At 33.2% G+C, this 15,042-nt stretch overlaps 1 protein-coding gene across 5 annotated transcripts in view; it reads right to left on the reverse strand.

Moving 5' to 3' along the window:
• Positions 1 to 15,042, reverse strand: part of LOC117565525 (dual 3',5'-cyclic-AMP and -GMP phosphodiesterase 11) — a 150,803-nt gene that overhangs the window by 40,772 nt on the left and 94,989 nt on the right. For 2 of the 5 annotated variants that reach the window (XM_052002686.1, XM_052002685.1), the window contains exon 2: positions 3,000 to 3,086. In XM_052002686.1, coding sequence (XP_051858646.1) covers positions 3,000 to 3,060 — 61 coding nt within the window. In that variant the 5' untranslated portion in view covers positions 3,061 to 3,086. Of the gene's footprint in view, positions 1 to 2,999; positions 3,089 to 13,835; positions 14,982 to 15,042 lie in introns of those variants that run through there. The other 3 variants (XM_052002684.1, XM_034244666.2, XM_034244669.2) reach the window with 3 other exon arrangements.

Genomic DNA, 15,042 nt, shown 5'->3' on the forward strand with positions numbered 1-15,042 from the left:
ACCGGCTTTGAGTGCGAGTCGGAATCCGAAAACATAAGCAGACCAAAGAATGCGTTCAGCAGCTGATGCGAGCTTTTCGATAAAGCTTTTATGGCTTTGAGTTTGCGTTTGCAAACGCAATAAAACGAAAAGAGCTTTGCAAGCTTACGATATACGAAAGCGAGTGGAGTGCAAAATGTGTTTTACGCTCAATGCCAACTTACCGGCAAAGCACAAGGTGTCTGTGTGTGTGTGTGTGTTTGTGTGAGCGTGTCGAGTCGGAAACGGAAATGACAACAGAGCCACAGCCACAGCTACAACGACGACTTGAAGCATGACAGCGTCGCTGACTTCCTGCGACTTCCGGCGACAAGTGTCTTTGTATCTTTCTCTATGTGTGTGTGTGTATTTGAGTGTGTCTGTGTCTGCTTTCCTTCGTCTGTCTTAGAGGCGCTTCACTGTGCCGCCGACACGCGACATTGCCCGACCATAAATCCAGCCAAGTTCCCTTCCTAATTTCCCCTTTGCTCTCCCTTTTTGGCTTGGCTTCGCTTGTTTTGTTTGTTAGCCTTGTTTGAAATTAATTAAAACTTTATGTGATTGTTTTTCGCACTGTACAAGTTTTTGAGTAGCATCCCCTTTGCCTCCCCATCTCTTACAACAATGAATATATATATATATATATATTTGCACATAGTTTGAGCCAATAAATCATTCAACTTGTTTACCGACGCAGTTTGTGGGCCGCTTAATTATTTTCCAGCCATCGTGATTTGTTATCGATTGGATAAACAATTTTCCACTTTTCCACTTTTTATTTGTGTTAGCCTCTTGCCAACAATTTCCATTGCCGCTAATCCGCCAAAAACAACAGCAAAAAAAAAAGAGTTGGCCAATTGCATTTGGCGAGGGAAATTGAAATCAGTCAAGCGTCTTAAGTAGGCAAAGAGTTAAGTGTTGCCACAAATTGTGGCAGGCCAAGCAACTTTGTTGCAACTTATTTGCTTAGCTGCTGCTAATTGTAAAGCGGTTTTGTTTCTTTTTGGGGTTTTTTCATTTTTCTGCTAATTTTTCTGCTTCTAAAGCTACAGCTTCTTCATGTTGAGAGGTCATCAACCATTTATGAGATTTGGCTTGAAGAGCCACAGAAACAGAATTTTAAACTGAGCATAAAGTTAAAGTGTTTGTGCAAGTCTGAGAATGTTTTCTATTAATTAAGCTAAGTACATTAAAGAAGCTCTCTTTGGGTATCTTTAAGTATTTCAATCTATCTCTATATTTTTCGATTTAGGTAATCAAACAAATTTCTTAAGAAATTTCCACAATGAAATATAAATTGTTGCCCATATTTATCGACTCACTTTTCTACAATTGAAATTTAATAATGAGCATTTCATTTTATTAACATTTCAACTTACACATTAAAGATCAACAAAGTCTTCTCCATTAACCAGTTACAACTTTGTGAACATTTTACAAATTGGTTTAGTAAAAGCAAAAAAATGTGCTATAAAATGGTCATAAACTTTGTTCAAGTGAAATGCCAAATGACTAAGCTTTTATTTATATCCCTCTAGCAGGTGTTAATTATGGCAAAAAGTCAACAAAGGGTTGACAACTTTATCTGCACTTAACGCTCCTTTAGGACGCCTTTGTTGTGACCAAAGAAACCTTGACTAACAACTCCTCTCTCTCTCTCTCTCTCTCTCTCTCATCTCTCTCTCTTCTTGGCCATGTCTCTTTGTGTGACATTAATATTTTATCTGCCAACGTTAATGACAACTACAGCAAAAACTTTAACATTCGCAATAAAAGCAAAAAGGAGCAACAGGCGCCAATGCAAAAATCAACAAAAAAAAAAAGTGAAAAGAAAGAAAAGGAAGAACAACCAAAAGTCATTCATTTGTGAGAGAAAAAGAGAGAGTTAGGGAAGAGAACTGAGAACTGAGAACAATGCCAGGATAATGAACGCTTAAACATGCTGTGAATCAAAGCAAAAACTGCGGGGCATGCCACTGAACTTTGACAGCAACAGTGAAGTGAAAGAGAGAGGGAAAGAGTGAGAGTAAGAGAGAAGAAAGCAGAGCAAGAGTTTTTGCTTTGAAGTGACCATCAAATGGCTCATGAAAATGCCAAGTGCATTTTGAAAAGGGTATAAATCAAAAGTTTATACACCTCAAGATACTCCAAAAGGAATAGTTGACTTTTTTATGGTTGAATCTTTAAGAATTATAAATGATTTTTATGATTTTTATTAGGCCAGCAAAAGGAATTCGACTGAAAAGCAAAATGTCTCCATTAAATGTTTATAAACAGTCAAAGAACTCTTTCTTGATCGGCTCATAGCCAATTAATTTTTTGAGTTCATGCAAAATCGTTTAAAACAAAATAAATGCAAAGATTTTGCACATTTATGGCCTAATACAAATTTCGAACAGCTTCAAGATTCTTTAAGAATTATTAAAAAAAAAAAAACAAGAATAACTTTGATTTGTATTTGCCCAGTCTGATTTGCAATAAATCTTTTTAAAATGAAGAAATATATAATCCATTAAATGTTTTTAAACAGTCAATGAACTTTTTCATTCAATTTTTTTAGGATTCATAAAAAATCGTTTAAAATAAAGTAAATGCAAAATGCAAAGCAGATGCATTAATTGCTTGCCTAATTTAAATTTCTACCAGTTACCCAATTTATAAACATTATTTCAAAATTTATAATATAACAGTCATTAAAATTTGACGATCTCTAAAAAAAACATTAAAAATATACAATTTGAATATTGATTTCCCATTTGCTGACAATTTTTAATGTATTAAAAGTATTAACTAACTTTTTAAGTATTCTAATAATATAATTCTCATAAAAGTTTTAGATCCCTAAAAATAACATTAAAAATATACAATTTGTATATTGATTTAAATGCTTTAATCTTCCCATTTGCTGGCAATTTTTAATGCATTAAAATTATTAAATAAATTTAAAAGTATTCTAATATTTATTCCATTCAAAAACTTACCAATTTTACGGCGAGCACGCCACAAAACCGGAGGTGCGGCTTGATTGGGCGAGGAGGCCATTTTAATATGTTTTCTTAATTCCAGATTTCTGTAATTGAAGAGAAAAAACAACAACAACAAAAAATGATTAGATACATATTGTTGCTTTCAGTGATCTCATAATTCGGTGAAAAAAAGTTGTTTAATAAATTAAATTTCGCTGATTGATTGAGTTTCCAGAGAAGCAAAAGTCTTATGCAAGAAATCTTTGGCGATAATATTGAGCCAAACTTTTGTGAGCTGAGCATATCCGCAAAATGGCAAAAATGAAATTAAAAAAAAAAAACAAATTTAACAAAAAAACACATCCGCCATCTATCAGAAAAGAGCGCAGAAACAAAAAAAAACCAAAACCCAAAAACAAAATCATGAATGACAGCGCTGATTAATGGACTCGACAGCAAAATAAATACAGGCAAAACATCATTAGGCCATGCGGAGTTCATCTACTACAATACATGGCAACGACTTCTCCACGAAGAAGAAGAAGGCAACAAATATCGAGGAGGAGTTTGTTTGCCTTAAATACGATTAAGCGAATTTGAGTTCAAGACTAATTATAGTACTGAAACTTTCAAGTGTTTCGAAGAACTTGCGAAAAGAACTTTATTTATTGAGAATTTTATGAGAATGATAAAGATTAGCAATAGAAATCACTGGAAAAATATGTCTTCATTTCTGTCATACAATATTTAAATTACAGAAGATGTTTAAGAACAATTTTTAAAATGCAAATTACGTTTACTGCAATTGAATCTTAGCTGCTTTGGTTGGCAATCTGGTATATTTTGTTCTCTATGGTATATTTCGAATGCAGTACTTAATCGATATACCAAACATGTCCTTCGGTATATTTTAGTATTTTTTGCTTTATTATTCGGTATATTTTAAGAAAGAGTGGTATTATTATTAAAATATACCAAATAATAAAGAAAAAATACTAAAATATACCAAAGGACATATTTGGTATATATAACCTTCGGTATATTAATTTATTTTTGTGGTATATTTTAAGAAAAAAATTAATTAATATACCGAAGGTCATATTTGGTATTTCCATGAAGTAATATATTCGAAATATACCACAAAGGTCAATATATACCATATTGTCTGCCAAAACAGCATAGATTCAATTGCAGTATTTCTCAAATAATTTCGAAAAAACGGTATAATTAGAGTAGAAAACAAAATACTTCGAAATAATAATAAAAAAAAAAGAAATTCTAGCATAGAAAATAATTTAATTTGCAATAAATTGAATAACTCTCTCTCTTAATTTAGATCTTCATTTTCATTTCAGCTGGTTATTAGTTTGTATTAACGTTGTGATTCACCCACATATCTAATCATTTTATAAACTCAAGAAAAACCCATCCTTAATCGTGTAAAAGACAACAATTTTTCGTAATCTTTCTGCGTGCGTAGATAATACAAAATAATCTTGAGAAAATGCTGCCGAAGTTTATAGAAAGTGATGGAAAAATACTTAGGATTAATTTGGTAAACTTCTATTCCAACAGTGATTCACTTCGATATCTATTTAATTTATCAGTCCGAGAAAACCCGGAATTGTGTTCTTTAATCTTTAATGAATCATATGCTCGACAACTAAATAAATAAATAAAATACTTAAGTCGAAATATCTTCAATAGATGGGAACTTTCGTCGTCGAATGCGTCACGAAAGAAGCGCAATAAATTCTTGTTAATAATATATCGTTTGAGACGCCTTCTAATGAATGAATGAATGAGTGAATGAATGAATGAATGAATGAATGAATGTACTCGTATTCGTCTGGGTGAATGCGAATATCCAATAAATTTGCCATTGAGTACTTTTATGATGGAAACCAAAGTGCGACTCGCTTCTGCGCGAATAAATTGCGAGTGTGTTCTGAGTACTGAGTTCTGAGTGCGTATGAGTGTGTTGTGAGTGTACTCGTAACTGTAATTGCGACTTTCAGCTTTTAGCTGCTGTTATCAACGCTGCTTCCTCTTCTGTGCCACGTTATCAGCCTGCCAGCGCCAACGACCTTGACTTTTTATCTGACAATTGTTGCGCGCATTTCAATCGATGCTTCACTCCCGTGCCACAAGCCAAACGTTGCCCCCTGCTTCCGCTTCTCTCTGTCTCTTTCTGTGTCTCTCTCTCTCTCTCCCTGGGTACTCAACTTTGCGCGACAGATGTCAATGAACTGCGGCTGTATTTCAGTTTTAGGTTGCCCACTTTATAGCGACATTGGCGCGTTTTGATTGTGCTTTGATTCTATTCTGTTCTGTTCTGCTCTGCTCTTTGCTGCCGGCGGCGGCGCTTTGTAAAATTGTTGAAAAAAAAGCTAAAACGTAGGAGTCGAGGCCGAATATGACGAGTAGTTACTCTGCACCTCCAATAAAATAGGTTTAAATAACTGTAAATAGCAGTGAAAAATAAACAATCTAACTTCCTATCCATACAACTCTTGCATTCCTCCATCGATAGCTATGAAATTTTCAGAATCTTGAGCTGACATATTTATAAAACTATATACGTAAGCATAAGCTTCTAACATAACGTCTACGTTCATAATGAACTTGCTTAACAATCTATTTAAAGTAAGCAGCAAAAGTAGCTCAGTTAAATTTAATGAAACTTTATTAAAAGAAAATTATTACTACTTTTTAATTACTACACTTTAATGAATATAGACTTCTCTCAAAGCAAAGCTGAATATGCAGTGCATATTCAAAGCTACACAACTCTTACAAATCTCCATCGATTGCTATGAAATTTTCAGAATCTTGAGATGACACATTTATAAAACACTACAAAAAAACTCAAACATCTAACATTACGTATACGTTCATAATGAACTTGCTTAGCAAACTATTTGCAGTGTATTTCAATTAGGCAACATTTACAGCAAAAGGCGCTCAGCCAAATTCAATTAAACTTAATTAAACGAAAATAATTAGAAGCAAATAAAAACAACACAAAGTAAAGTAAAACAAAATAAAAAAATAAAAAGCGAAACTAAAAAACGTTGCAACTGTAAATTGCCCTTTTGGCTGCACGTTTTGATTGCAATTTCTTGATAAGGAACAATGCAAAAAGCAAACAACAACACAAGCAATAAAAACAATAATAAGAGTTAATAGAAAAGCAAATAGCAGCGGCGACATGCGTCGCATTTGGACAGCAATTAATATTGTTATTGCCTCCTCCTTGCTGCCCCTTGCCCCTGCCCCTTCCTCTTGCCTCGTCGTTGTTTGATTCTTTCATTTTGATTAGCTCAGAGTATTCATTTATTATGGCGCCCAATTGTCGATGTGTCGATCAAATTTGTCGGCGAGATTATCATAGGCATGCGGTTAGCCATTGGGCTGGTTAAGTATACGCTCCGTTGTACGGCGTGTTCTGTTAGTGGGACCTCTGATCATTATTATCATTGCAACTGCGCACATTATTTGCGCCAAACAAATTGCAATAGCCAGATGAGAGCAACAACAACAACAAACAAACAAATAAACGAAATCGTATTAGGTAAGAAAGCAAATTGGAGAAGGGGATAAAAGAGGGAAGAGAAAACCACAGCAAATCGCATATATATACTATATAATAGATAATTGCAAACAGCTAAGTGAATAACAACACTTTTGCAACTGTGAAAAATGGTTAACTAACTTTGCAGTTTTTTGTTTAACTTAACTGAAGCGAAACGTAGTTCAATTTCATTTTCCTACTTTAATATACAACAATCCATTTCACACTATATTTTATTTGCCAATATTAATTATAAAATATGTGTATATCGTCTGCCCTTCAATTCATTTGCGGGCCACAAAAAGTTTGCCAACAAAATTTTTCAGGGGAGGGAGCCAATTAAAAATGTCGTAACCTGATGAAATGTCGTAACAAATTCGAAATACCCATATCTCATTATAGACGTTTCAATTTCACAACAATAACAACAGCGTGGAAGGGAGTGAGGAGTGAAGTACAACAAATTAATAATTTATAGCTCAGTCAATGCGTATCAGGTCGCGTTGACCATGTTTTTTTTGGTCATGCTAAAATGCCGAAAAAACCTCCATAAAAATGCGTAATCATCGGCATAATAATAATCATCATAATGATCGTAACAATAACAATAATATGAACCAAAGAAAAATAGCCAAACACGCAGTACGCAGTGTGAAGACCACGAGACCGTCAGACAAAAATATTATTTGCTGCAATGCGGAGCAATTGAACAGCAGCTGACAATGGGTAAACATTGAGGTGTATTCGCACACACACACACCACACACACACACTTACAGACAAATCGACAGCACTCTAAAATCAGGCAAACAAATATGCCACGCCAAACAATCAAAAACACACCACAACAAAACCCAAAAAAAAATCTAGGTGAGACTTAAAGTCGTGGGTGTTAAAGATGTCGATGAAGATGAAGACGATGCGGGAAGCAAAGAGAGTGAAGCTTCTTGGTGAAGGCGGCAACATCGCAACGACAACAACAACAACGACAACGAAGCGACATTCTGACTGGCAACAAATCAATCAGCCAAAATATGCGAATCCCATGACCGGCATTTTAATATCTTATGCTTATATATGTATATGTATGCATACTCTATAGAATACCGAAAGTCGTTGGGAATCGACTGTCAAGCTTGTCACTATGGGGAGGGGAAATAAATGAGTGGAGATTAAAGAGCAAGAAGTGAATACTAAAGTGAATTCATTAAGCGTCAGACTACTTAATTATTGCCCAGTTAATAGAGACCAAAAGAAGCTTGAAATATTGAATAATACTTTACTTAAAATGTATTAATAATATAGTAAACCAATTTTATTTAAGCTACAATTGTTTTTTTTTTTAATTTATAGCAGAATAATGACCAAATTGATTAAATTTATTATAAAAGTGTTTAATAGAGCAGTAATCTAATTATTAAAACTTTATGAAACACTTTCCTTTTCAATATATGCTATTCAATTGACTATAAAGTGATATTTTCGCTACCACTAAAAACTTAATTATATCTTGGTTTCAAATTTAGAAATTGCTTTTAGAGCTAATAGAAGTGGCTTCATTTCAATCCAATTAAGAAACCAACAATCAAATTATTAGGCAATTAAAAATCTGCAAATTATAAAATGAAATGTTGACATTAAAAAATATTATATATTTATTATTTTTACAGTTCACTAGATCTTTTTAAAGGGCTATATCATTATGCATGGCAATAAATTCTTGTACAATTAAGTAAGATTCAGCGTTATTTCAGAGTAATAATTATAGTAAAGATAATATAATATATAATTGTTGACCTAATAAAATTATATCTGAATAAATATAATAAAGATAATTGTTGACCTAATAGATATACTTATAATACTTTTTTTAAATGTTGAATTATTAAATTTACAAGTTAAAATATTGGAAAGTATAATCACAGACATAATAACTACGGTTACCGTTAACTTAATTGATGGCATTGCAAAATTTAATGTCGTTATAGAGAACTTTATTGAGCAAATAAATTTATTTCGACAATATCCATAAATCACTTTATGGAGACATTGAAAAATCGATCCTAAAATTTATAGTATGCCAATTAGAAAGTTAAGTGTTTAAGATTGGATCAAAGAGGTGTTATTTCCAACACATAGATTTGATCAGATTTTGTTTAATATTTTATTTTTCTGTTATTTTTCCCACTTTACAGAGCATTTCCCCATCAAGCCTCAAACTTTTTCAATCTGTTCATATTCGGTTGAATTTTTTTTTTGGCACATTAAACTTAAAGTAAAGTGTGTAGCATTGTGCGAGTATAAGTATGTATAATTTTATGGGGCGTTGAGTTAAAGTCTCCTTCGAGTGAAGAGACAAACGCGATGTACGCTGCATGCCAAGTGAAATGTTTCATTTACTTTATTTTTGGGTGGGAACTCGAAGGCGACATTGAATGCGAATGTGAGACAAACTCGAAGAGTCAGTTTTTTTTTGTTTGGTTGTCTTGTGTTTAAATAGTGACATGCATGTCACGGTAGATAAGATATATGACTGGCCAGAGAGTATACTATATATGTTTGTACATTATATAGCATAGTATTATTATGGTATACTCTACTCTCTCCCCCACTACGCTGTATATAAGCTTGGTACATATTTGTTATTTGCGCAGATTTGCTGGCACTGATAAACGTGTGTGTGTGTGTGTTTACTCTCCTCTGCCTCGATAGGGGGTGGATTGTGTGTAGGTGTGGGGTGTGGGGGGGTGGAGAGTGGTGATAATGGAAGCAAAGCGTTGTGGATCGCAAGTATTTTAAAAGCCACGCGTATTGCGAATTAACATCAGCGTGTTGATTGAGTGTGTCAATTTTTGTTGGCCACCTTTCCGAAATAAATTCGCATCAATCTTCGAGTGGTTTCCCCAGACTGTAACCCAAGACAGGTTGTGTCAACTGGAGCTGTGAAGTTGCAGCAGCTGTTGCCATGATAATAATCATGACGATAATGATGATGATGATTCATGACCATGCGTTGGACTCACTTAGCGACGACATCGCTCGCTGGTCCAATTCAATCGGAAACACACTTGATTAACAGTGCCATGCAAATGTTAATGTACTCTCTTCTCACATGCTTCGATGACGTCTAAGCCATATGTTAAATGACGTCTGAGTCCGTCGTCTCGTGTATTTAACTCATTTCTGGTAATTTCCGCTAAAAACTGGACAAAAAAGATGTCATTCCCCGCTTCCCGCTTCTCGCTCTCCTTCGATTCGATTTGTCATCAATTCAGAGCAGGAAGTGAAAACTTCTGATAAGAAATACTTTTGCCACTCACACCTGTCTTGGGCTTTTGAATCATTTGTGCTGTAAGCGGAACTGATTGATTCGTAACTCTCAAGTTTCCCCTCGCCTCTAATCAAATCTTGAAATTATCAGTTAAAACTGTCCAGTCATTGTTCTAATCACAACTAATACTGTGCTAATTGTTCCATGCCATGAACTAGTTAAATGAATTCATTTTTGGGCTAAATGAATTTCACATGATTTGACAAGAATTTGAGTGACAAACTAGGCTTTTGAATTACGGAGAAGTTTTAATTTAATAATGAACTAGCTTACAATGTAAATGTTTATATTAATTACGAACTAGTTCAGAATAGAGACAGTTTTTAAGGACGAACTAGTTCACAATAAATTTAAATTCAAAATGAAAATTTTTAGAGAAAAACTAGTTTGCAATATAAGTGCAATTTATAATTTAAAGAGGAACTAGCTTACAATAAAGACTCGGTTTTAAATGGTGAACTAGCTCACAATAAAGACTCTATTTTAAATAATGAACCAGCTCAGAATTCAAACTGCGTTTTTATTGACGCATTAGTTTACAAAGAACACTGGTAAGTTAGAAAACTGTTCCCAATACTAGCTTAGTTCTAAAGCTTCGTTTAATATTACGAACTAGTTCAAAATATAAATTGTATTTTAAAGACGAACTAGATGGAATTTGAAACCTCTTCAATCGTGCTTTGTTTTTTATTACGAACTAGTTCAAAATTTTGAAAGACGAACTAGTTCACAATAGAGACTGTTTTAAATTACGAACTAGTTCACAATAAAGACAAATTCAAATTGAAAATTGCATTTTTAAAGACGAACTAGTTTACAATTATAATTTAAAAACAAACAGCTCGCAATAAAGACTATGTTTTAAATGATAAACTAGCTCACAATAGAGACTCTATTTTAAAAAATGAACCAGCTTATAATCCAAACTGCCTTTTTATAGACGCACTAGTTCACAAAGACTGTTAAATTAGAAACCTGTTCACAATGTTAGCTTGGTTCTAAAGCTTCGTTTTATATTACGAACTAGTTCAAAATATAAATTGTATTGTAAAGACGAACTAGTTGGAATTAGAAACCTTTTTAGTCGTGCTTCGTTTTTTATTACGAACTAGTTCAAAATATGAATTGCATTTTTAAAGACGAACTAGTTGGAATTTGAAACCTGTTCAATGGAGCTTCATTTTGTATTAAGAACTAGTTCAAAATTTAAATTACATTAAAGAGGAACTAGTTCACAATAGAGACTGTTTTAAATTACGAACTAGTTCACAATGTAAGATTCTTTCTAAGGCTGATCCGCAACTTCTAAAAAAAAAGTTCAACGAACGATTATTTATTGTTCTTTTAAAAAGCGATTGCTTTCTAGTTATAAATTATTTGACAAATTAGCATTCTATTCACAAAAGATTTGTAGAAAATGAAATCAGTTCTCAATCTCTTTATTTTGAAAAGACGTCAAATTTAGTGTTTATCGGTGCAAGTTAAAAACCAGTTCTTTACATTTTGACTTCTTTTGTTAATAATAAATAAGTTAATCCAGCGATTATTCAAATGCTGTGGTTATGAACAATAGTTTGTTATGATGAATAAACCATCAAATAAGCAATTTACGCTACCGCACAATAATTTTTCTATTAATTCTATAAGATGATTAAGAACTACTTTAAGTTGTGGTTCTATAACTAATATAAATTTCAATAAATTACATCATTTATTACCATCATAAAGAACTTTTTGTAACTTTGATTTAATACCTCTAATAATATAAATTTATTTATTTATAAATTACATCATTTAATACCTTTATAAAGAACTTGTGTAAATTTGATTTAATGCCTCTAATAATATAAATTCATTTATTTATTATTACTTGCAACTTGCAATTAAATTCAAGGCTAAACAGTAATATTTCTTTTTTATTACTCTGCAAATTATATTGCATTCATATTAAATAAATTTAATTACTATAATTTCATTATGTAATATTCTTTAATCTCATTGTATTTCTCTTACTAAATTTTCTTGAAAATCCCCTAATTCCTTTGTTTAAAATTCTTTAAGCTCACTCTTTAAAATTGCATGCACAAAGTGGCAAAAATGTTGCTATCTTTTTTTGCTACCACAACTCAATCAAAAAAAAAATGCGAAAAACAAAGAGAAAGAGCGCTTGCTTATCTCTTGTTTTGTTGCCAAAATGAAATTATCTAAATGCCACCTGGCAAAAAAACAGAAACCAAAAACAAAAAACAACACCGTCAACATCAACCGTCAGACAGCTTGGTAGTTAAGATGTTGTTTTTTCACACTCCGTCTATAAAGAAAACACCCCCTAAGTCGGAGATAATTAGATGAAACTCTTTCACATTGCGACAATCATAGCAATAATAATAAAAATAATACTATATTCTATGCCAAAAGACCACTGAATTTAATGATAATAATAATAATAATAATAAGATTGCTGCTGCCGCAGCAAACGATGATGATGATGATAACGAAGAAAAAACAAAACAAATTCGAACAATCAGAAGGCGAGTCACGTTTACAGCTTGCACCTGAAATTGATCGAGTGCTGAAAAGTAAATGTCAACTGAAAACCTTTACTTGATTGATATCGAGCAGGAAGTGCGTCGAGTTCTACTTTATATATATGTGTATATAGTATACAAATAGTTGGATTAAATGGGCATGGTTTATAGGGAAGTCATTGCACGATTTATTTGCTGTCTCCAGTTCAACATTTGGGTGCAAGTTTTATGGCAGCTACATTTTGTGCATATTCATTTACAAGTTTATTGCAGTTGTTGTTGTTGTTGCCAAGGCAATGCCGTTAATTAACTAACTGTAATCTTAGCTGATGCGCCAACCACATGTCATTCAAAAAAAATGTTAAGAAAAAAAAACTCAAACAAATTTACAGCAAAAAAAAAGCGGGCCATAAAAGTTGATTTTACAATTTAACTGAGACACGTAGCGAGTGCTGTGTTGGGGGCGGTGATGAGTGCTAAAGGGAGGGCGGGGGGTAATGTATAGAGGGGGGCCTAGCCATAAACTTCCAAGTGCTGCCTGAAGTGTCTTATCTCATGACCATATAACATGTAGCCCATATTCAACTGCTCAGCGAGTGTAGACTCGATTTGCCTCAACCTCAGTCTCTGCCTCAGTCTGAGTTTCTGCCTCAGTCTCAATTTCTACCTGCATGCCCCGTTATAGGACGGCTAACGAGCTTTGCATGCTTGCTTGCTAAAAAAAAAAGAAAAATCACAAAATTTCGATAATCACAAAAACGAGGTAACAAAAAAAAAAAGAATGAAATAAACTTTTGACAGTCTCAAGCAGTCTCGACCACTCGAAATACACAAAATGCTTCACAATGAAATTGGAGCAGAGCAAAGCGCTCAAATGTAAACAAAATCCAAAAGGAAAGAAAGACAGAATTTCACTTGAAAGACCTGAATCAAACGTATAAAAAACATATATATAAAATCAAAGCCAAGACGAACCACAAAACAGATGTGAAAAAAGAATTATGACAATATTAATTAAGAAAGAGATATACAAAATAAAAGAAGATCTATATGTATTATATTCGACTTTAAAAGAATCGTCGAAACATAAATTTAAACAAAATGACAGATTAACATGAGCATATATTATAAATTTCAGCAGAAACAAAATAAAAGATATATTGAAATATCATATAATCCGATTAGCATACAAAAGATGACGACGAAATTAACAATAATTAATAGAACTAATTATTAAAAACAATATGTAGAAATCTATTATATTTGCCAAAAACTCAACAAACTTCTTTACCAATTTTTTATATGCATAATGTATGAATAATGTTGGCATAGTAACAGCCAAAATGATTCAGTTGATAATTCCCAGGAAATACCAAAAGATCTTGATAGAACAACAACAAGAAATTTCAAATACTTACGAATTGTATATTATAAAAATGTTGAAGAATTCTTGACAAAACTGCACAATCAAAAAATGAATCGATAACACATGAAAACGAATTAATTATAATATTAGGGCTTTAATTTCAATTATGATTTTCTACTCTTATCGAAATCACATTTAAGCACTCAGATATATAATATATATAAGAAGACGAATAACGAGTACCCAAGTGACTCGGATTAATACGAATGTTTCTCCTTCTTTATATATATTTTTTTTTGCCGTCGCGACTTTCGTTTCGTTTTGTTTTGTGCGTTGCCTTCTTATTACTTTTTTGTTGTATATTTCGTATACTTTTTTTTTGGGTATAAAAAACTGTCGCTGTATAATAAATTATAGCGTGCTTGAAACAACCGAGAGATGGCAACAACAATTTCTTTTTTATTTTGCGTATTGTTGCTCTTAGAAAATTATTAATATTAATCACGCCAAGAGTTTGCTGCTTCTCTTTCTCTCTCTCTCTCTTGTATTTTTATTTTGGCTCTGCTTTTTTAGGCACAATTTATATTAGTGGAAATTTTGAAAGCATTCATCACAAACTGAAGCTTCTTCTTTTAAACTTGTACAACATTTATAGCGGAAATATTTAAGTTAAAACACGAGCCACTAAACACACACACACACAGACACAGATATATTACACACACGCACACACGCAAGCAATAAACAGCTAAAGCTTTGCAATTGGTAAATTCTGTAGCCGCGTTGTTGCTGCTGCTGCTGCTTCTTCTTCTTCTTTGCACTTTGCTCTTTTACTTTTTGTTTCTTTGGGATTACCTTTTGCTCGGTTTTACCCCCAGCACAAAAAGTTTGTTTCACAATTTGAATTTCTTTTTGTGGTTGTTGGTTTATTTTTCTTTTTTTTACGTTTTGTTTCGTTGTGTTTTGTTGCTTTTTGCTTTTGCCTTTGCTGACTTTGCCGCAGTTAACACGAGACACGATCAGCCGCCGGATCAGATCATCGTCGTCGACGTCATTATCAGCATCATTATCGTGTTCCAGCTCGTTGGCGACGTTTGCTTTCGTTGTACTTTCGGCAAAGACGAGCGAGCGAAGTGCAGCGCACCGGACTAAACGAACTATACGCGACGAGCTCTGAGCGTAAACTGATCAGCCAAATGTACGCTATGTATAATAGCTCCAAACGATCATCGGCTGGCTCGCGCTTCTCCCACTGCCGC

Source organism: Drosophila albomicans, chromosome 2L (genome assembly GCF_009650485.2).
Source record: "Drosophila albomicans strain 15112-1751.03 chromosome 2L, ASM965048v2, whole genome shotgun sequence".
Classification (NCBI taxonomy): Eukaryota; Metazoa; Arthropoda; class Insecta; order Diptera; family Drosophilidae; genus Drosophila; species Drosophila albomicans.